At 39.4% G+C, this 22,887-nt stretch overlaps 1 protein-coding gene across 5 annotated transcripts in view; it reads left to right on the top strand.

The window, feature by feature from the left end:
- Positions 1-22,887, top strand: part of LOC121387389 — a 133,768-nt gene that overhangs the window by 62,015 nt on the left and 48,866 nt on the right. For 4 of the 5 annotated variants that reach the window (XM_041518490.1, XM_041518492.1, XM_041518488.1 and 1 more), the window contains exons 3-14: positions 8,501-8,583; positions 9,340-9,488; positions 11,361-11,493; positions 12,852-12,972; positions 13,318-13,422; positions 14,094-14,325; positions 15,002-15,238; positions 16,159-16,212; positions 16,602-16,730; positions 18,528-18,649; positions 19,532-19,628; positions 21,846-21,990. In XM_041518490.1, the coding sequence (XP_041374424.1) occupies positions 8,501-8,583; positions 9,340-9,488; positions 11,361-11,493; positions 12,852-12,972; positions 13,318-13,422; positions 14,094-14,325; positions 15,002-15,238; positions 16,159-16,212; positions 16,602-16,730; positions 18,528-18,649; positions 19,532-19,628; positions 21,846-21,990 (1,607 nt within the window). The remainder of the gene's footprint in view (positions 1-8,500; positions 8,584-9,339; positions 9,489-11,360; positions 11,494-12,851; positions 12,973-13,317; positions 13,423-14,093; positions 14,326-15,001; positions 15,239-16,158; positions 16,213-16,601; positions 16,731-18,527; positions 18,650-19,531; positions 19,629-21,845; positions 21,991-22,887) is intronic. The other variant, XM_041518491.1, reaches the window with a different exon arrangement.

The raw sequence follows: 22,887 nt of genomic DNA, 5'->3' as shown, positions 1-22,887 counted from the left end.
TTGTGGTGTGTTGCATACTATTACTAGGTCACTGTGACCTACATTTCATGGTGTACTGCACATAATAGTAAATTCTTGTATGGACTATAATTTGCATACAGGACCATCAGACATCATGTGTAGGAACAACTTGGAATGGCAGTGTGTCGTGTACTATTACTAGGTCACTATGATACAAATAAATGAAATAATTGGTCTATATTCTATGCCTGTATATGGTTTTCCATCAAACTCCTGACGGGCGTATCATGTATCTCACCGGTACATTTGTTTTGTTTACATTTAAAGAAGTTACGTTCAGTGTTGATTTTTAAACATGTGCCGTGAAAATTGTCCTGTTTTGAGGGAACTTCAGTCTATAGAGGGTCTGGTTTTGAGACGTTTCACTGTATATCATATTAATTAAAACAAAAACTAATTTTGTTCAAGTGACTGTTAGCTTGAAATCACAAAATTGCATGATCTATTTTACATCATGGCCTAAATAACACATTATATTATTATTTAGCCCTTCACATTTATGTTGTTGCTCAGATAGAGTTATGGTCGGTATGGAATCGATCCCCATTGGGCTATTTCTCGATTGGTATATCATAGGCCGTGGTATGTACTACCCTGTCTGTGGGATGGTGCATATGAAAGATCCCTTGCTGCTAATCGAAAAGAGTAGCTCATGAAGTGGCGACAGCAGGTTTCCTCTCTCATTATCTGTGTGGTCCTTAACCATTTGTCTGACGTCATATAACCGTAAATAAAATGTGTTCAGTGTGTCTTTAAATAAAAACATTTCTTTCTTTCTCTTAGGGTTATGAGATGTAATCCCAAAATATCTACATATATTTTACATGCCTGAACCTCTCTTAGATATAGGCATGTTAATAAAGTACCCATAGCATCATTTTTCGATTCCTACTGAATCTATCTTTAAAAAACACCTCCCCAAATTCAATGCCTGTATGTACATCTCTGAACCATATCCAACCTATAAAAACTTCCACAAACATAAGGTAAGCAGGGGGATGGGGGGGGGGGGGGGGAATAAGATGGCTGGAGTAATTTGTTTCCTGATTGCATCACCCCAGTCCCATCGACAGAAGAGCTGTTTTGTATACTGACGGCACCATCGGCAGCTGGTTACAATTGCTGCGTTATTACCTATCAGGTATGTTTATTTTGTAACACTGCCAAGTCCATGGCTAATTAACTCGGCTCCAGGCTCTAAGTAATGTGGTAGTAGTGAAACGTAGTGAGAGAATCCAGTTTGTGAATGGAAGGATGTGAAAAATCTCACACAGCTGCTGTTGGTAGTAGTAGTAGCTTTGTTGGCCTTGGTGGTGTCGTGGTTAAGCCATGGGACAATGCTCGCTTGATGTACGGTCGGTCTAGGATCGATTACCGTCGGTGGGCCCATTGGGCTATTTCTCGCTCTAGCCAGTGCACCACGACTGGTATATCGAAGACCTTGGTATGTGCTATCCTGTCTGTGGGATGGTGCATATAAAAAGATGCCTTGCTACTAATGGAAAAATGTAGCAGCTTTCATCTCTATGACAGTGTCAAAATGACCATATGTTTGACATCCAATAACCGATGATTAATAAATCAATGTGCTCTAGTGGTGTCGTTAAACAAAACAAACTTTAACTTTAAGCCATCAAGACATATGGCTGGTAGGTATTGGGTTCGCAGCCAGGCACTGGCTCCTACCCAGAGCAAGTTTTAACGATTCAATGGGTATGTGTAAGGCCACTTCACAGACTTCTTTCTTCACCAACAACTAACCCACCGTCCTGGACAGACAGCCCAGATAACTGAGGTGTGTGCCCAGGACAGCATGCTTGAACCTTAATTGGATATGAGCACGAAAATAAGTTGAATGAATAAATGAATGTTAGGCATGATATTGATGGGTGAAGTTTGTAATCGTTAAAGTTTGTTTTGTTTTGTTTAATGACACCACTAGAGCACATTGATTTATTAATCATCGGCTATTGGGTAATTTTTGACATAGTCTTTAGAGAAAAAACCCACTAATAGCAAGGGATTTTAATTATGCATCATCCCACAGACAGGATAGTACATATCATGACCTTTGATTTACCAGTCATGGTACATTTAACAAGAAATGCAATAAATTTTATCTTATCTATCTCTTACCAGACATGGTACACTGGCTGAACCGACCAATAGCCCAATGTCGCCAATGAAAGGGATTGATCCCAGACCGACCATGCATCAATCGATTGCTTTACCACAGGGTTCTGTTCCACCCCATGTCTGTAATTGTTAATGGAAGAATGGGAAATCTCTTGACAGTTGCTGCTAGTATGGGGCCACAGACCATTATTAATTTTGCTATATGTTTCTACATAGCCTTAGTGGCTATACCATTTTTATTAATATCAGCAGGCCCATGAATTTTTGTATGTAACTTTACCTGCCTGGGGGAAACATACCCTGAAAAGGACAACCCCTGTTGTCCAGCTCTTTCTCCCAGGATATTGATTTAAACAAACACACCATCTAATCCTGGCCGGAGTACACCCATTTTACACAAAAAGCAGTACTTTTAGGTAGGTTTTTTTAGTAAAAAAACCACCCCAGCATCTTTTGATGAACTTAATGATTTAAACAACAATTTAAAGTGAACATATTGACCGTGTGTATTCATCCATCTATCCATCCATCCATCCATCCATCCATCCATCCATCCATCCATCCATCCATAACTAGCCTAAAATCTGCTGAGTTGAATCAAATGTAAGTTGCTTTCATCCTATTTATAAGTTAACCTACATTTGTCTATCCATCCATCCATCCATCCCATCCATCCCATCCATCCCATCCATCCATCCATCCATCCATCCCATCCATCCATCCATCCATCCATCCATCCATCCCATCCATCCATCCATCCATCCATCCATCCATCCATCCCATCCCATCCCATCCCATCCCATCCCATCCCATCCATCCATCCATCCCATCCATCCCATCCATCCCATCCATCCCATGCATCCATGCATCCATGCATGCATGCATGCATCCATCCCATCCAAACCGGCCTCAGTGGCGTCGTGGCAGGCCATTGGTCTACAGGCTGGTAGGTACTGGGTTCGGATCCCAGTCGAGGCATGGGATTTTTAATCCAGATACCGACTCCAAACCCTGAGTGAGTGCTCCGCAAGGCTCAATGGGTAGGTGTAAACCACTTGCACCGACCAGTGATCCATAACTGGTTCAACGAAGGCCATGGTTTGTGCTATCCTGCCTGTGGGAAGCGCAAATAAAAGATCCCTTGCTGCCTATCGGAAGAGTAGCCCATGTAGTGGTGACAGCGGGTTTCCTCTCAAAACCTGTGTGGTCCTGAACCATATGTCTGACGCCATATAACTGTAAATAAAATGTGTTGAGTGCATCGTTAAATAAAACACTTCTTTCTTTCTTTCTTTCCATCCCATCTATCCCAGCCAGCCAGCCAGCCAGCCTGGCTGAGCCAGCCAGCAGTGAAAAAGTAGCCTAAAATTTGAGTTGAATCAAATGAGCGTTGCCTTCCTCCTATTTATAAGTATATGTAGTACAAGTAACATGTACGTCTGTCTATAGAGTGCATGTCCTTGGAGACTTCCTACAAGTAGAGGGTGTGAGGATAATTAAGTGCACAACTTGCAGGAAATGCTTTGATGTGATCGTACACATACACGTACTTCGTGCTGGTCACTTCATGCTACCGTATTAGCCCTGTCAAAAGATCTTGCTGAAAACACCATACAAAGCTAGGAAATGTCTCATCTACATCAACTGTATAATGTGTATTAAAGGATATGACTATTAAAGTGTGTGGGTAATATTTGGCATGCTTCCATCAGAGAACTGTTCATGCATGCCTGTCGTGGACACAACCTCTGACTTTGCCAGAGTTCTGTCCATGACAGGACTATTAAAGTGACGGACCCCAGTTTTTAAACATTACTGCGTAATTTTCACTATTAGATCCATTGTTGATAATTGAAATCAGACTTAACTTCAAGTATATACAATTTTACTAATAGTAATAATTGGATATGTCACTTAAAGAGGGAGATAGAGCTTAAAAACACTATGATTGGGGGGTGGGGTGGGGGTGAGAGTAGGGTTAGGATATTCATATTTACAAAATCGACTAAAATGCAGCATTTGACAACTTTTTTCACTAGCCGTTGGGCATGACAATAGTAGTTATTTACTAGCCCAACATTGAATATCTCTAGCCATGGGAGTGGAGCTACCGTAATCTAGAAGCCATGCACTAGCCGTCGGGCATGGCAACAGTATTTATTTACTAGCCCAACATTGAATATCACTAGCCATGGGAGTGGGGCTACCATAATCTAGAAGCTCTGCTAGCCGTTGGGCATTGCAACAGTAGTTATGTACTAGCTCAACACTGAATATCACTAGCCATGGGAGTGGGACTACCATAATCTAGAAGCCCTGGGTTAAAAATAGTGTCTGCTACTTTACGATCTACATGCCTTTCATGAATGTTAGAAATAGGCAGCAGGTGGTCATTTTTCACCAGATAATAAAATTAAAAAGAATACATTTTTTTGAGACGATATTTGTGCAGTCAGATTTGCACATGTAGCCCATCCATCCCTCCATATCCACCCACACCCATTATGCTGGTAACCCAGAGTTTGAAAGCTTGTTTTTTTAACAGTCCAGATAGCTGAGGTGTGTGCCCATGTCAGAATGCTTGAACCTTAATTGGATATAAGCAAAAAAATAAATTCAACTGAAAGGTGGTGCAGACTGATAATCCAATTCCTTACTAAAATAAAGTCATGAAAATAAAAATGTAAAAAATGTAAAACATTTAACACAAACCCCATATGGTGCATTATTTACGTTAACTACAGTAGCAGTCATTGACTCTTTATAATGATGTAGGCGATGAAAATGGAGGATTCCGGTGTTAAGAAATTTTGTGGCAGAAATGTTAAAATCCACGTTGATATGACGTTTGCTTTATCGATTGTCCGGTCTTCTTGTAGTAGTAGTAGTAGTGACACAACAAAACACAGGTATGTTTTATCGATTGTCTGGTCTTCTTGTAGTAGTAGTAGTAGTGACACAACAAAACACAGGTATGTTTTATGACGTCCGGTTTGAAATATTTACTGTCTGGTAACTCATGTACAGGTTACCATGTAAAAGAAAAAGGTTTGTTTTTGTTAACGACACAACTAGAGCACATTGATTTATTAATCATCGACTATTGGATGTCAAACATTTGGTAATTTTGATATATAGTCTTAGAGAGGAAACCTACTTCATTTTTCCATTAGTAGCAGGGGATCTTTCATATGCACCATCCCATAGACAGGATAGGACATACCACAGGCTTTGATATACCAGTCGTGGTGCACTGGCTGGAACAATAAATAGTCCAGTGGAAGGAAGGAAGGAAATGTTTTATTTAACGATGCACTCAACACATTTTATTTATGGTTATATGGTGTTGGACATATGGTTAAGGACCACACATATTGAGAGAGAAAACCTGCTGTCGTCACTTCGTGGTCTGACGGGCTATTTCTCACTCCAGCCAGTGGACCACAACTGGTACGTGCTATCTTGTCTATGGGATGGTGCATATAAAGCCCATGAAGTGGCAACAGCAGGTTTCCTCCCTCAATATGTGTGGTCCTTAACCACATGTCCGATGCCATATAACCGTAAATAAAATGTGTTGTATGCGTCGTTAAATAAACCATTTCCTTCCTTCCTCTCTCACTAACAACTAACTATTAACCATTAACGCTCTACTCAGATAGCTGAGGTTTTGTTAAGTCAAATTGTGGAGAATGACGTGCTGTGCTCGATTTTATTGAATTACTGCTCCAGTGGCGTCGTTAAACAAAACAAAACTTTAACCTTTTATAATGAACTACTGCAAAAGTGTTTCTGATGGATTCCAGGGATCACCGGTTATAAAAATGAAGACGTCTTTCCCATAAAATTTGAAATCCTGAGGCCTGATATTTCTCTGTTTATTGTTGTATTTGGAAATGTCTATATGCACAGTGCCAGTACTTCCCCCAAAGTTCCAGACAGGCTGTCTCCATACATTTACTTACCTGGGGCCGAACTCACTGAGGTCTTGCAACTTTGTGATCTTGCAAAGTGCAGTTAAGCATGTGCAGGGGGAGGGTTGATTGAAAACATGTTTTATTGTACAAAGGGGTAGGGTTTTGGGAGTTAAAACCCCTCACTAAGGAAGCAGCTTTTCGTTTTGAGTATATTTTTCAGGGGAACATGACTCGAGCCTCCCCATAACCTTTGCTCGCCACAGTCTAGACCCCCCACTCCCACCATTATGCTAAAATGTCTGCAAATGCGCCTGTACAATGCATAGAGACGTACAAAGATGATGCTATGTTGGTTGAGAGAGCTTTGTGAGCTAGGCCCCAGGGCCCAGTTCCACAAAGCAATCCTAGCGCTATGATAACCTTAAGTGTATGAGGTAGTTATATCTTAGTGTCAAGATCGCTTTGTGGGACGGGACCCAGGGTCATAAATTTGAACAGTTTGCTGAAAGCCGTTTCACATCTGATCACGGGGGTGGGGGGGGGGGGGGGGGGGGGGCTGAAGAGGCACAGTCATTATTATTTTATGCCTTTTTGGGTCTGCTGCAATTTCTTTTAACTCTGCGAAATTGGTTTTAAATATACCGAATGCCAAAAGAAACACGGATGTAATTTTTCATCTGTGACATTAAATTTAGTGTTTTATAAAGAGATTAACAGATATTGAGATTAAGGAAAACATATTTTACAGTTTGATATATATCATTTATCATTTCACACACTGAGTGTTTGCAATAATAATAATAATAACTTTATTTAATGAGGGTGACAGGTTTAGCACAAGCTAATCTTCCACTTGGCCCTCAACAATACATTGAAACACTGGAAAAGAAAATACATATATACTAAGTACTATACTATTATAATAAATGCATACATAAATCAATCAAGTAAATCTGTTTTAATTATAAACAAACAAAAACTATGATTTGTGTTCTGTTTAGTGTTCATTATAGATTTTTATTTTGTGGATAGTGGACATAAAAAATAGAAATAAAAACAGCTGTGTGGAATTTAGGAAAAGCCCTAACTACATGTATAGTGGTGCAAAGTCTATCACTAAGGTTTGGTATTGTAACACAGGGCTAGTTCTGGCGTTGCATTGCTTAATACTTTAACATGCTCATATACCAAGAAGGGTTCGCTCTCTGGGAAGCCAGGGGCCCAATCCGGGGCACATACCTAGCTTTGCCAGTCACTAAATTCGTCAATTGCAAACTTTTAAAACAATTGGCGAATTCTATTTTAATTTGGCGAAATAATTTTACTATACTTTACTATAAAATAATTGGTTTTTCGTCATTTTTGAAGTTTAATAAATTAATTTGGCGAAACTTTGTGACTTTTCTGTGTGAAATAGATGCCAGACATGTGTAAATATGTCCTACTCGGTATAACTGCTAGTCGTAGATGTAAACTTACGGTGTTTTGTGAAATAGGCCCCTGATACAAACATGAATAATAAAACAAAAGTCAAGTCCTGAGAATATTTTAAGCCCTAATAAAAAGAAAGGAAGGAAATGTTTTATTTAACGATGCACTCAACACATTTTATTTACGGTTACATGGCGTCAGAGATTTCGGTTACCGTAGCATTAGGATTGCCTAGCTCACAAAGCTTTCTTAATCAACATAGCATCATCTTTGTATGTCTTTATGCATTGAACAGGGCCCTGAGGCCTAGCTCACAAAGCTTTCTTAATCAACATAGCATCATCTTTGTACGTCTTTATGCATTGAACAGGGCCCTGAGGCCTAGCTCACAAAGCTTTCTTAATCAACATAGCATCATCTTTGTACGTCTTTATGCATTGAACAGGACCCTGAGGCCTAGCTCACAAAGCTTTCTTAATCAACATAGCATCATCTTTGTACGTCTTTATGCATTGAACAGGGCCCTGAGGCCTAGCTCACAAAGCTTTCTTAATCAACATAGCATCATCTTTGTACGTCTTTATGCATTGTACAGGCACATGTGTAGACATTTTAGCACGATGCACTCAACAGATTTTATTTACGGTTATATGGCATCAGACATATGGCTAAAGACCACACAGATATTGAGAGAGGAAACCCGCTGTCGCCATTTCATGGGTTACTCTTTTCAATTAGCAGCAAGGGATCTTTCTTTTATATGCACCATCCCACAGACAGGATAGTACATACCATGGCCTTTGTTACATTAGTTGTGGAGCACTGGCTGGGACGAGAAATAGCCCAATGGGGCCACCAATGAGGATCGAGCCTAAACTGACTGCGCATCAAGCGAGCGCTTTACCACTGGGCTGCCCCTGAGCTCTAATAATGTCAATTTGTGATTGTTTGATTGATTCAACGTAAACGTCTGACAATGTTTGTTTGTTTTGTAGTCCGGAGAGTGTGCTGAACAGCAAGAAGTCCGATGAGATCTTCCTGAAAAGAACAGAAGGTGACGGCCATGAAGACCCAGATAGTTAGTTCATTCTAGTTTACACTTAGTGTCCACTTACAGGGACAGTTCACTGTCAGTCTTCTATTTCTGGTCCTTTCTCATTTACTGCAGCTCAGTGTAGGTTCAAAACATGTCAACTCATCCTTTTACTTACATACTATCCATTCTGTTCTGTTCTGAATGTCTCTCTCTCTCTCTCTCTCTCTCTCTCTCTGCATCTCTCTCTCTCTCTCTCTCTCTCTCTCTCTCTCTCTCTCTCTCTCTCTCTCTCCTCCCTCTGCCTCCCTCTCTTTTTCTCCCTCTCCCTCTCCCCCTCTTCCCCCTCTCTCTCTCTCTCTCTCTCTGTATGTCCCTCTTTCTCTCTGTCTCTGTCTCTCTCTCTCTCTCTCTCTCTCTCTCTCTCTCTCTCTCTCTCTCTCTCTCTCTCTCTCTCTCTCTCTCTCTCTCTCCCTCTGCCTTCCTCTCTCTTTTTCTCCCTCTTCCCCCTCTCTCTCTCTCTCTCTGTATGTCCCTCTCTCTCTGTCTCTCTGTCTCTCTCTCTCTCTCTCTCTCTCTCTCTCTCTCTCTCTCTCTCTCTCTCTCTCTCTCTCTCTCTCTCTCTCTCTCAACAAACAAATGCATTCTTGCACAGATACTCTCTCATGTGTTTGTACAAGTTTTAAATTCAAGCATCTCTTGTTGACCAATTCAGTACCAATTAATTTTCTTAAAAAATATTTCCCTAAACCAGTGTTGTATTAGTTGTACACAGTTTTTAATGTCTAGCTCTGTATTCAGCCTTTCAGTGTGATTTCGGAACGAAGGATGACTTCCAGGAGATGCCCGGTTTGTCCGACACGGACGAAGGAAGCAGTGATGATGAGGGTTATGAGGGGCTGGACCTCAGAAAGAAGACTCGGGTCAGATTCAGCAAACAGCCGATAAAGGTAAATTCACTTCATAATAACAGGGAAGTCAAATTCAGCAAACGGCTGATAAAGGTAAATTGACGTCATATTAACAGGGAAGTCAAATTCAGCAAACGGCCGATAAAGGTAAATTGACGTCATAATAACAGGGAAGTCAAATTCAGCAAACGGCCGATAAAGGTAAATTTACGTCATAATAACAGGGAAGTCAAATTCAGCAAACGGCCGATAAAGGTAAATTGACGTCATAATAACAGGGAAGTCAAATTCAGCAAACGGCCGATAAAGGTAAATTGACGTCATATTAACAGGGAAGTCAAATTCAGCAAACGGCCGATAAAGGTAAATTGACGTCATAATAACAGGGAAGTCAAATTCAGCAAACGGCCGATAAAGGTAAATAGACGTCATAATAACAGGGAAGTCAAATTCAGCAAACGGCCGATAAGTTTAAATTGACGTCATAATAACAGGGAAGTCAAATTCAGCAAACGGCCGATAAAGGTAAATTGACGTCATAATAACAGGGAAGTCAAATTCAGCAAACGGCCGATAAAGGTAAATTGACGTCATAATAACAGGGAAGTCAAATTCAGCAAACGGCCGATAAGTGTAAATTGACGTCATAATAACAGGGAAGTCAAATTCAGCAAACGGCCGATAAGTGTAAATTGACGTCATAATAACAGGGAAGTCAAATTCAGCAAACGGCCGATAAAGGTAAATTGACGTCATAATAACAGGGAAGTCAAATTCAGCAAACGGCCGATAACGGTAAATTGACGTCATAATAACAGGGCTGCTGAAATACACTTGCTGTTTTGCCTGAAAAGAACACACAGAGTGCTCACAACTAAAGAAATTTTGGTTTAGCCAATTTTATGATATTCCTTGAAAAGTATTCAAATGTAGTTAATTTGTGGAATATTTTATTAGCCAAAGACTAAATTTTTTAACCAATAAAAGTAAATTAACTTAAAATACATTTGACCATTTGCCAGGAAGAAACAAAAAAACCTGAATGGGTGAGTCATGGCCAAAATACATTAGCTCATCAGAAATTTTGATTAGGAATGTTTTCTAATCATTAGAAAATTGATTAGCAACTACTATTAGAATTGTGTAGTGATCTCTGAAACAAGTATACAGGGAACATTTTGTTTTCAGAATTTTGATTAGCGATATTACTAGTCATTTGAAAATTGATTTGTAACTACATGTACTGTTTAGCATGTTAAAATGTTGAAACATGCGATCTCTGAATCGCCACGCAGTACTGAACCAAATCTTACCTGCACTCATGGCAGAAGATTTCTTGGAAACAGTCGTTTCCGGTAGCATGTCTGTAACATATCAGCAAAATCATGGAACCATAAGTCTGTTAGTCATTATCCAGTAACATAATCCTCCATTACCGTGATCAATGAAAAACAGTTCTGATGATCATAGGGTATACGGAATGGAAAAAGTGTTTCCCATAAAATTTGAAATGCTTTGGCTTAGTACTGGGTGAGTTGTGACATTTTAACAATTTTACATTGAATGTAAATAAACAATGTGCTCTAGTGGTGTCATTAAATAAAATAAAATATTTAAACAAACTTTAAACTAAGTTTTTTTTAATGTAAACTGAAATACAAAAATGTTAACAAAATTTTAATAAAAAACCCATCTTGGGGTAATTATAATACCTGTGGGGCTAGTGGATTTTTATATTGATAAGCCCGACTGGCTAGTAACATTTTTGAAAATAGTTTTACAGGCCTGTAATAGCCATTGGCAATAAGGTTTGTTTTGTTTATTGACACCACTAGAGCACATTGATTTGTTAATCATTAGCTATGTGTTTTGTGTTCATCTGGTATAGAAGAGTTCTGTTTGTGTTGTCAGGTGTTTGCGACGTATTCCACCGATGATTACGACCGACGTAATGAAGACATCGACCCAGTTGCGGCGTCAGCGGAATATGAGCTGGAGAAACGTGTGGAGAAGATGGATGTCTTCGAAACAGACATTGAGAAAGGTTGGTGTTTGAAAATTAACACTTAACTTTATAATAAAGTAAATAGAGACTACTACATGAGATGAGTGGCCGGTAGATACCATTTATTTTACGAGTTGTTTTAAAACATATCTTAATGAGCAAAATTGAGTTGAATAGGTTTTTAAACAACAAGTTGTATGAATGTAGTATTCTATTTCTTACATACAGTGTAGCTTCAGAAAACAGTTGTAAAATAAATTTAAATGCCTTTTCCAACTAAAACCTATGTACGGCCCTGGCGTTTAAAGTTAACTTGTGCGTCACAGACAAAACAATTTCCGGTTAACTTGTACGTCACATCTAGTGATCGATTTCTACCATGCTTTTACATTGGATGAATGGTGTTAGTGATTAGTCATCACTTAGTTGCAGCCAATCGTATGTCTGTAAAATGTTATTGCACATATATATGTGCTGTCAAAAATAACAAATAACTTTCTCACCAACGAGTGTGTAAGAAGTGAAAATAACGGTTAACTTTATAAGAAAGAAAAGTTGTGGTTTTTGTTTTTTTGTTTTTTTTATCCCACTGCCCCCTTTTCTTTTTACGCCTTTGAATTCCATCTCATTTCTTCCCGATCTGGTAACTCCTCCTATCTTTCAATGTCTTTCGCTGTCCACCTCTACATCCCATTCCTTGTCTCTCCATCTGCGACAGGTGCTTGTCTCTTGTGGGCTATCCGTGCCACACACCTGTCATTTCCCATCAGCTTTTACCTGTAGGCTTAGTCTGACCACTTCGGGGAGTGTTCAGTAGTTATTTCTGGCATTGTTTGCTATACTCCTCTACTGCCTGCGGTCATTAGTTGTAATAAAACCAGCGTCTGTGGCACAGTGATTAAGCCATCGGACTACAGGCTGGTAGGTACAGGGTTCGCAGCCCGGTACCGGCTCCAAACCAGAGCAAGTTCTTAAGGTCTCATTGGGTAGGTGTAAGGCCACTACATCCTCTTCTCTCTCACTAACCACTAACCAACTAACAACTAACTCACTGTCCTGGACACACAGCCCAGATAGCTGAGGTGTGTGCCCAGGACAGCGTGTTTGAACCTTAATTGGATATAAGCACGAAAATAAGTTAAAATGAAATGGTTAGGTGATGATGTTTATGTTATTTGGATTTCTCGGAGCATGAAGTTGTATTCTCGACTTTCTGGATATATGGTGTGCATTTGAAACTGTTCTGATGCTGAGAACATGTTCCTAAACACACTTTGCCTTTTGGTGTGACGAGAATGGGTTCTCAACCATTAGTGAATGCAGTTTTAAATACACAACCTGATAACCTGAAGAACTGTCCTCGACTTACTTCAATGCCTGTTTCTGTATATTTTGAGGATCCTCTGGTCTTGGACTCAGCATAATCGGAATGGGCGTGGGCGCAGATGCAGGGCTCGAAAAACTGGGAATCTTCATCAAAACGCTCACTGAGGGTGGTTCTGCACAGAGAGACGGAAGGTTGGTGTTTTGTTGCCATGGTGATGTATCATCATGACCAGTATGTCAAGGGCTGCATGCTGTGTGCTGTAGTAAAAGACATTGTTGATATGAGAACACAACCTTAAAGAGTAAATGTCTGAAAATGGAACTACAAGACAAATTTTTAGCTAAGACTTCGTCAGAATTATCACATTTGACATCCAATAGCTGATGATTAATTAATCAGTGTGCTCTAGAGGTGTCATTAAACAAAATAAACGTTTAAGTGATGACTGTATGTCCTAATTAATAAATCGGTATGCTGTACTTTATATTCTAACATTCTTTCTTCTAAGTCAAACGTGTGTGTGTATTGTTTTACAGAATGCAGGTGAATGACCAGATAATCGAGGTTGATGGGAAAAGTCTTGTTGGCGTCACGCAGGCATATGCAGCTTCTGTCCTACGCAATACAAGTGGACATGTCAGGTGAGGGTGAAACACATCGTTAAAGTGCCATCATCACAGTTGACATTGACTTTTTAAAAACAGATTTTCACAAGAGGGAGAGAGAGAGCGAGAGGGGGGTGGGGGGACAGAGAGAGAGTGAAACAAACAGAAAGAAAAACAGACAGAGAAACAGAGAGATAATGACAGAGAGAGAGAAACAGAGAGAGAGAGAGAAACAATAACAGATAGAGAAACAGAGATGGATAGATAGAAACAGAGAGATGGATAGAAACAGATAGAGAGATGGGGAGAGAGAGAGATAAAGAGACCCACACACACAGAGAGACAAACAGACAGAGACAGAGAGAGATAGAAAAACAGAGAGAGACAGATAGAGACAGAAAAACAGAGAGAGACAGATAGAGACAGACAGACAGAGAGAGAGAAACAGAGAGAGACAGACATAGACAGAGAGAGAGAAACAGAGAGAGAGACAGACAGAGACAGAGAGAGAGAGAGAAACAGAGAGACACAGAGAGAGAGAGAGAGAAAAATGCAGACAGAGAGATATTTTGATCTTCACCAGGAAATGTGAATGATCACTCTCCTTTCTATGTACACTTACAAGGAAATGGTGTTTTTTTTAGGAAAATAACAAAGTATTTACCTTTCATTTCCTACTAACTTACATTTTTCAAAATAATTTTCAGGTTTTTGATTGGCCGCGAGAAGGACCCGTCGAAGAGCGAGGTCGCGCGTTTGATTCAACAGTCGCTAGAACAGGACCGGCGCCGCGATGAGCTCCGCAGACAGGAGCAGGAGAGACTGCGACTCGTACAGGAGCAGAAGTTACCGAAAGATGAAATGCTGGAAATGGAACATGCGGAACATGTGGAGTCGTTTGTACGACAGTTCAGCTCAGAACCAGCAAGCATGGACAAGGTTGTCTCCCTTTTTTGTATATTTGATGATTAGTAGGAAAGAATTCTCCTAGTTTTGTTAATTTTTGGAAAGAGTTATCTCCCTTAACTTTGTTAATTTTGACAAAGATGAGGCAATCTCCTTTCATTTTATATATAAAGAAAACAAAAGAAGCGTGAATATTTTATTACATATATAAGAAAATAAGTGCAGACGAAATTGAAAATTTAATAATTTAATTTATTCATGTTTCTTTTATTCAATATATTTGACAATTTTTAAGAAAGAGATAACTTAACTGTTAATTTTTTATAATATTGACAACATTATCTGCCTTTTTATGGCTTTGATAGTTTTTAAAAGCTATCTCCCTTGATTGTTACAAGATTATGTCCCCGTTGGTTTATATATTTTTAGTAAATTATCTCTTGCTAATTTTAAGAAAAACCTCTGAGATAAATATATAACACAGTTCAGTGCTAAAACTTGTAGTGTTAATCAGTTCTCATTCTTTTCTTTTAAATGTTTGCAAAAAGTTATTTTTCTTGACTGTTATTTTAAAGAAAAGGTTCGATCATAGACAACATACCTTTGGCTTTATTAAAAAAACAGGATCTCTGAAAGAACTCAGTTTATTAATAACCACAATCTAATAAGACCCCGTAGCTTTATTAATAAAAATTCTTCTTCTTAACAGGGAGTTGAAGAGCCGGTCCAAAACGAAGCCACATCGCTCGACATGGTGGAAGAGGCTCCTGAGGCAGGGGAGACAACTCCGCTGTCTGGCCCATCTCTCGAGGACAGCTCTCCGAGTTCAGCGGAAGATGAAGGTCACGTGAAGCCCGACATTGAAGTTCTGGATCTGGTGGAAAGTAGCTGTGACTCAATATCGCCCGACACCGAGTCACAGACACTCTACATTAAACTGAAAGAGGTCAGTCTCCAGTTGGGGAATGTGCTCTAGTGGTGTCATTAAACAAAACAAACTTTAACTTTTTACTTGGGGGAAATTACTATACTTCCCCCTAGTCCAAGCAGAAGGGACTTTAGATTTCATCACCATCCTTCTGTCTGTCTGTCTGTGTTTCTGTTTGTCTGTCTGTCCGTCTGTGTCACGTTTCGTTTTCCGGCCATTTTTTGCAATGCCTTAAGATACTGAACTTTACATTTGTGTGTATAGCTTTATCTTGAACTGTTACAAACCATGTTTGTGACTTTCTCATTGATTTACATAAGTTTTGACACAGTTATGGCCCATGAACTTAGGAAATATGAAAATTAGTTTTTCGCACTTTTGTTTTTCACAACAGCAGGACGTAGCCCAGTGGTAAAGCACTCGCCTGATGCGCGATAGGTCTGGGATCGATCCCTGTCAGTGGGCCCATTGGGCTATTTCTCGTTCCATCCAATGCACCACATCTGGTATGTCAAAGGCTGTGGTATGTGTTATCCTGTCTGTGGGATGGTGCATATAAAAGATCCCTTGCTACTAATGGAAAAATGTAGCGGGTTTCCTCTCTAAAACTAAATGTCAAAATTACCAAGTGTTTGACATCCAGCAACAGATGATTAATAAATCCATGTACTATAGTGGTGTTGTTAAACAAAACAAATAAACTGTCTGTCTTTCTGTTTTTTTGTGAAAAATCACTCAGAAAGCAATTCCAAATTCATGTACATGAATGATACACGGTTTGACGATAGCATGAAAGAAAGACATAGCAGACACATTTCGATAATTCACGAAAACTGGACATGAAAAATGTATGTATGCAAACACTTTTATTAGTACACAAGACATTTGTAACATCCTGTGAAACTGAACATTAATAACTCTGTTTCATAATTTTTCAGACTCACTATAAGAATGCAGTGGCTGAAGCAGAACTGGCAAAATTGAAGGCAAAGGTAATATGGACATTATGTTACTGTTTGGTTATCACTTCATTTATGTACTTACCTTTGTTTACCAGTACCCCATGACTGGTATTTCAAACACTGAGGTATGTGCTGTCCTGGAAAGTGCATATAAAAGGTCCCTTGCTGCTAATGAAAAAATATAGCGGGTTTCCTCTGAAGACTGCTTGTCAGAATTGTCAAATTCATTAGCCAATGATTCATTAATCAATGTACTCTAGTGGTGTCATTAAAAAAAATAAACTTTAACTGAAGACTGTGTCAGAATTACCAAATGTTTGACATCCATAAATCAATCTGCTCTAGTAGGGTCGTTAAAGAAATTAAGTTTAACTTTAAAATAAAAAATGAACTAAAACCATTGAAATGAATTTTTTCAGATCATCCTGCTTGAGAACTCGGAGTCCCAGAAGAAACATCTGGAGAAGAAGTGTGATGACTTGACGCATCGACTCAAAGACACGGAGAAAACACTTGAGTTAACACGGAAAGAATTATCTCAGTATCAGGTACACTAGAAACACAGAACATATACGATAGCGTAAATGTTTAGAGCTAGTTTTGGGAGAGTGCATTCTTTAGTTGAAATTGGCTGCAGGATTGGTCACCCAGTTTGTGAATGGAATGATGCGAAATCTCGGACAGCTGCTGTTGGTAGTAGTTGTGGGAGAGTGCATTCTTCAGGTGAAATCACTCGCAGGATTGGTTGTCCAGTTTGTGAATGGAACGATGCGAAATCTCGGACAGCTGCTGTTGGTAGTAGTTGTGGGAGAGTGCATTCTTTAGTTGAAATCAGTTGCAGGATTGGTTGTCCAGTTTGTGAATGGAACGATGCGAAATCTCGGACAGCTGCTGTTGGTAGTAGTTGTGGGAGAGTGCATTCTTCAGGTGAAATCAGTCGCAGGATTGGTCACCCAGTTTGTGAATGGAACGATGCGAAATCTCGGACAGCTGCTGTTGGTAGTAGTTGTGGGAGAGTGCATTCTTTAGTTGAAATCAGTTGCAGGATTGGTTGTCCAGTTTGTGAATGGAACGATGCGAAATCTCGGACAGCTGCTGTTGGTAGTAGTTGTGGGAGAGTGCATTCTTCAGGTGAAATCAGTCGCAGGATTGGTCACCCAGTTTGTGAATGGAACGATGCGAAATCTCGGACAGCTGCTGTTGGTAGTAGTTGTGGGAGAGTGCATTCTTTAGTTGAAATCAGTTGCAGGATTGGTTGTCCAGTTTGTGAATGGAACGATGCGAAATCTCGGACAGCTGCTGTTGGTAGTAGTTGTGGGAGAGTGCATTCTTCAGGTGAAATCAGTCGCATGATTGGTTGTCCAGTTTGTGAATGGAAGGATGCGAAATCTCGGACAGCTGCTGTTGGTAGTAGCTGTGGGAGAGTGCATTCTTCAGGTGAAATTGGCTGCAGGATTGGTCACCCAGTTTGTGAATGGAACGATGCGAAATCTCGGACAGCTGCTGTTGGTAGTAGTTGTGGGAGAGTGCATTCTTCAGGTGAAATTGGCTGCAGGATTGGTCGCCCAATTTGTGAATGGAAGGATGCGAAATCTCGGACAGCTGCTGTTGATAGTAGCTTTGTTGGCCTTGGTGGTGTTGTGGTTAAGCCATCGGACATAAGGCTGGTAGGTACAGAGTTCACAGCCCGGTAACCGACTCCCACCCAGAGCAAGTTTTAGCGACTCAGTGGGTAGGTGTAAAACCACTACACCCACTTTTCTCTCACTAACCTCTAACAACTATCAACTAACCCTCTGTCCTGGACAGACAGCCCACATAGCTGAGGTGTGTGCCCAGAATAGTGTGCTTGAATCTTAATTGGATATAAGCATGGAAATAAGTATAAATGAAATAAAGGAGCTGAGTTATCGTCTATTTGATTCCCACAAAAAATATTTATGATACCAGTCACGTTACAGAACATAGTGTCAGTTTACAGTTTATTGTATTTTGTTGTGTTCCCAGGAGGGAGGGTGGGACGTAGCCCAGTGGTAAAGCGTTCACTTGATGTGCGGTCGATCTAGGATCGATCCCCATCGGTGGCCCCATTTGTCTATTTCTCGTTCCAGCCAGTGCTCCACAACTGGTGTAACAAAGGCCATGGAATATACTATCCTATCTGTGGAATAGTGCTTATAAAAGATCCCGGGCTGCTAATCGAAAAGAATAGCCCATGAAGTGGTGGCAGCGGGTTTCCTCTCTCAATATCTGTGTGGTCCTTAAACAAATGTCCGATGCCATATAACCGTAAATAAAATGTGTTGAGTGCGTCGTTAAATAAAACATGTCCTTCCTGTTCCTAGGACTTGATGGAGGGATCTCAGGGCCAGTACATCATGTTGGAGAAGAAGATCAAAGCCGATTTCACAGCTTTGGAGAAGAAATATCACAAAGCCAAAAAACTCATCAAAGACTATCAGGGCAGGTGAGATAACGAGTTCGACAGGTATAAATATAGTTCGTTTTTCTCTTGATCTAGATGTATCTTTTTCATTGGTGGTGACGTCATAAACTTTTGGATTTATAAATTTTTGGCATTATGATCAATTCAGGTATTACTTTGATGGCAATGTCATTGATTTTTGTGTTAAAAGTTTAAGGTTAAAGGGACATTCCTGAGTTTGCTGCAATGTTTAAGATGTTATCGACTAACAGAGACTTTTTGATGACTGTAATTACACATCAAATATATTTTTCTGTATAAAATATTAGTGGCCGTATATTAAAAGTTTTTCTGATCGTTCTAATATTTGTACTAGGTTAAATTTCATTTTATTTCCTGAGAAAGATTTGTTCATATGTATGGAATTATTTAAAGACAAAATCTAGTTTGGGCTTCTTACAAATATTAAGACGACTAGAAACACATTGAATATACAGACACTGATATTCTAAACAAGAAAATATACTTAAGATGTAAGTTTAATCGTACAAATATTTTATTTAATCGGAAACATCTTACAATGCAGCAAACTGGGGAATGTCCTTTTAAAGGTTCATGTTTTAGATGAGTTTCTCTCAAAATAATAAGTTGGGGCGGGACGTAGCCCAGTGGTAAGGTGCTCACTCGATGCGCGGTCGGTGTGGGATCGATCCCCATTGGTGGACCCATTGGGCTATTTCTCGTTCCAGCCAGTGCACCACGACTGGTATAACATAGGCCGTGATATTTATATTTCCTTCTTTGTCAAATAATAAATCCTAGAAACATGGTTTTATAGTTGCACCTAGGCATGTTTATCGTAGACGAGACATTTAATTCTGTGCAATTCTTGTTTTTACTTAGATTCCTTGTTTTTATTTTCAGGGAGAAAGATTTTATTCAGGAGCGTGAATCATTGTTACAGCAGCAGTCTGAGAAAGACCAGCAGTATAACGCACTGGTGAAGTCTCTGAAAGACCGGGTGGGTGCATAAAATAGCTTAAGGGACAGACACTAGTTTTTAAACACTACAGCATATTTTTCACTATTAGAGACGTTTATGATCACTGAAATAAAACATTACTTATATTTTATTCTTTAGATTATCCATTTCTGTAGAACCGAAGTGATTCTGGTCATCCTGTTGTTTCTAATACAAACAAAATTTAGCATTTTTCGTATTTTTAAAAACACATGTGCGTCTGAGAAGTACCGTATATCTTCGCCTATAAGTCGAATTTTTTTCACCCAAAAATTATTTTATAACTTGGGGGGTCGACTTATAAGAGGGTAAGAAAATTTCACAAAAAAATATTACAGTTTTGGGGATTATTTTAGAAGTTTTATTGTTGAAGTATGCCATGTATTTATACTCAAATATGTTAATTTGACACATTTATTTTTTATAACCTATTTTTTTTTGGCATTAGAACGGTTTTGGTTATGCGAAAAGGCGTGTTATCTCACTCACATGCCAAGACAACAGTCCACTTAGTTAAATTAAAAGTCATCACTAATAGCAAAAATGTAAACAATACTAACTACCTGTTGCCTGAGTTTATTTTGAAATCTGGTCACTGGCATTAATGGTTGTTCAAACAATGTTTTGTCGGTGATTAACTTCATGAATATTACTGAGCCTTAAAATAGACTGATCTCTGCAGTTCACTAGAGCAATAGGGACACACATCATTTGGTACAAAAACCAGTGTACTTTCCAGAGTTATCCTCCTTACATGTATTAATATGGCGGCAAAACGTGATACTTTTAGTTTTATCGTAGTGATCTGTTGTCAGTGTTTATAAATAAAGTTGTTGTCTGTGCACAAAACCACCTGTACAGTGCCATACAGTAACAGTCAAACAGCTTTCACTCTCTACTAAGGGAATATTTCGTTTTGATGCTATGTAATAATGATAGTTTGATTGGAATAGTCTTGATTATATTCATAATATTGCGATGTACAAAACGTGAAAACAGAAGTTTGTAAAATAATTTACTTTTGTTCAAATATTGTACATTATTGTTCTCATGTGCTGAAAATAAGAAATATTTCAATATTTATTAGTTGTTTTTCATGGGTCGACTTATAAACGGGTCAATAAAAAAAATACGTTTTCAGGGCTTGAAATTAGGGACTCGACTTATAGCCGAGGTCGACTTACAGGCGAAGATATACGGTAGCGGCTTATTAATTTGCGTTCAGGTCTATTTGAAAGGATATTTCCCATTTTAACGTCGGACTCTTCTTTCACTCTATTGTAACTTTATCCAAATGAGTTACAGGTTTGTAAATTAACTAAACTTAGTATCCATTTTTTACGGGTTAAAACTAGGGTCTGGACCTTTAAAATAACACCAATATTATACATATGGCCTAAACAAAGAAATTGTGTTTTCAGGGCCCTGCCAAAAAAATTTGTGAAGCCAGTTTATTATTGTTATTATAAGTTAATTCTTTTCAGCTACATATTGATAAAAAAAAAAAAAAGAGAAAAAGTAATACAGTAATATTTTTTTTTAAATGGAGTTTTACTCCCCCCCCACCCCCCCCCCCCCCACCCCACCCCCACCCCTGCATATTAATAAACAAAATTGGAACAAAAATAATACAGTAATACATTGGGAAAAAATATTTGGGTCAGCTTTTTTTTTTGTGGTAGGGTCAGGTTCCCAGAAACACAAAATTAGTTTTTATGCCTATCAAATTTTTTTACAAGAATTTATCAAGGAGTTCTCTGGTACAAACATAAGCCCCTTCCCAGTGGTAAAGCATTCGCTTGATGCGCAGTCGGTCTGGGATCGATTCCCCGTTGGTGGACTCATTGGCTATTTCTTGCTTCTGCCAGTGCTCCGCAACTGGTGTAACAAAGGCTGTGGTATGTACTATCCTGTCTGTGGGATGGTGCATATAAAAGATCCCTTGCTGCTAATCGAAAAGAGTAGCCCTTGAAGTGGTGACAGCGGGTTTCCTTTCTCAATACCTGTGTGGTCCTTAACCATATGTCTGATGCCATATAACCATCAATAAAATGTGTTGAGTGCGTTGTTAAATAAAACATTTCCTTCCTTCCTGTTTTTGAGGGAATTCCGGTTTACAGCGGTTCCGGTTTTGAGAACTTTCACTGTAGTACAATCCCATCGGTCAAATATTCATTTTCGTTTTCCGTGATTGTAATTTGTCTCTGTTGTTTTCAGATCTTTCAGTTGGAGAGAGACTTGATAGAGACACAGAAAGCAGCTGGCCTGCCCGTCTCTGTACCGAACGACACCACTCACAAAGAGGAAGTCGTAATAACGCAGTCTTCTGTTCCACTCATACAGTCAGTGCAAAATGGTCATGGTAAGGGAGATAACTCTGATTAATATACTAGTATATAATTTTAGTAATGACACCACTCACAAAGAGGAAGTTGTAATAAGGCAATCTTCTGTTCCGCTCGTGCAGTCAGTGCAAAACAGTCACGGTAAGGGAGATAACTCAAATTAATATAGAGTATACTACTCAAAAGAATTTAAGGGTCAGACGATATTTTTGACATTATTTTCTGAATGTCAATTATATTAGCTAGACCATAATGTCACGCATGGTATTGTTCCATTTTGACGAAAGTGGGTCTAAGCAACCCATAAATGAATTAAAATCCACTGTCATTGACACTGTCGACTAGTTCTAATGGCGAAAACATGCTTACATTTGCACGTAAATTAGGGCGAAAGCGAAAGGTCTGCTAAGTGCCCATAACTTGCTTTTTCACAAAGCACTTCATTTGCACGCTGTGTACGTGTATTCCATGTTCCCAATGCTGAATTTCCGTATAATTGGAGCTTGCCTTCGTGTACGGTGCACACTCCAAATTCGACAATGATACGACGTCAACTGACTATCGAAGATCGAGGAAGGGCTATTGCTTGGCTTCAGGATGGCAATACGCAAAGAAATGTTGCTCTGAGACTTGGTGTCATTCAGAGTGTTGTTGGCCGACTGTGGCAACGGTACCAAGCAACGAATTCTGTTTGAAATCGTCCACGTTCGGGAAGACCCCGAAGCACTACAAATAGAGAGGACCGCTACATCACCAATATGGCTCTACGTCAACGCACAACCACTGCACGCCGATTACGTGACAATCTGCGGACTGCGACTGGATCTCGAGTGTCTGATCAAACCATACGCAATCGTCTGAGAGCCAATAATCTACGCTGACGTCGCCAGGCTGTTCGACCACCACTCCTACCA

Source organism: Gigantopelta aegis, chromosome 13 (assembly GCF_016097555.1).
Source record: "Gigantopelta aegis isolate Gae_Host chromosome 13, Gae_host_genome, whole genome shotgun sequence".
Classification (NCBI taxonomy): domain Eukaryota; kingdom Metazoa; phylum Mollusca; class Gastropoda; order Neomphalida; family Peltospiridae; genus Gigantopelta; species Gigantopelta aegis.
The sequence above is the reverse complement of the archived record's forward strand: the minus strand, read 5'-3'. Positions and strand labels throughout refer to the sequence as shown.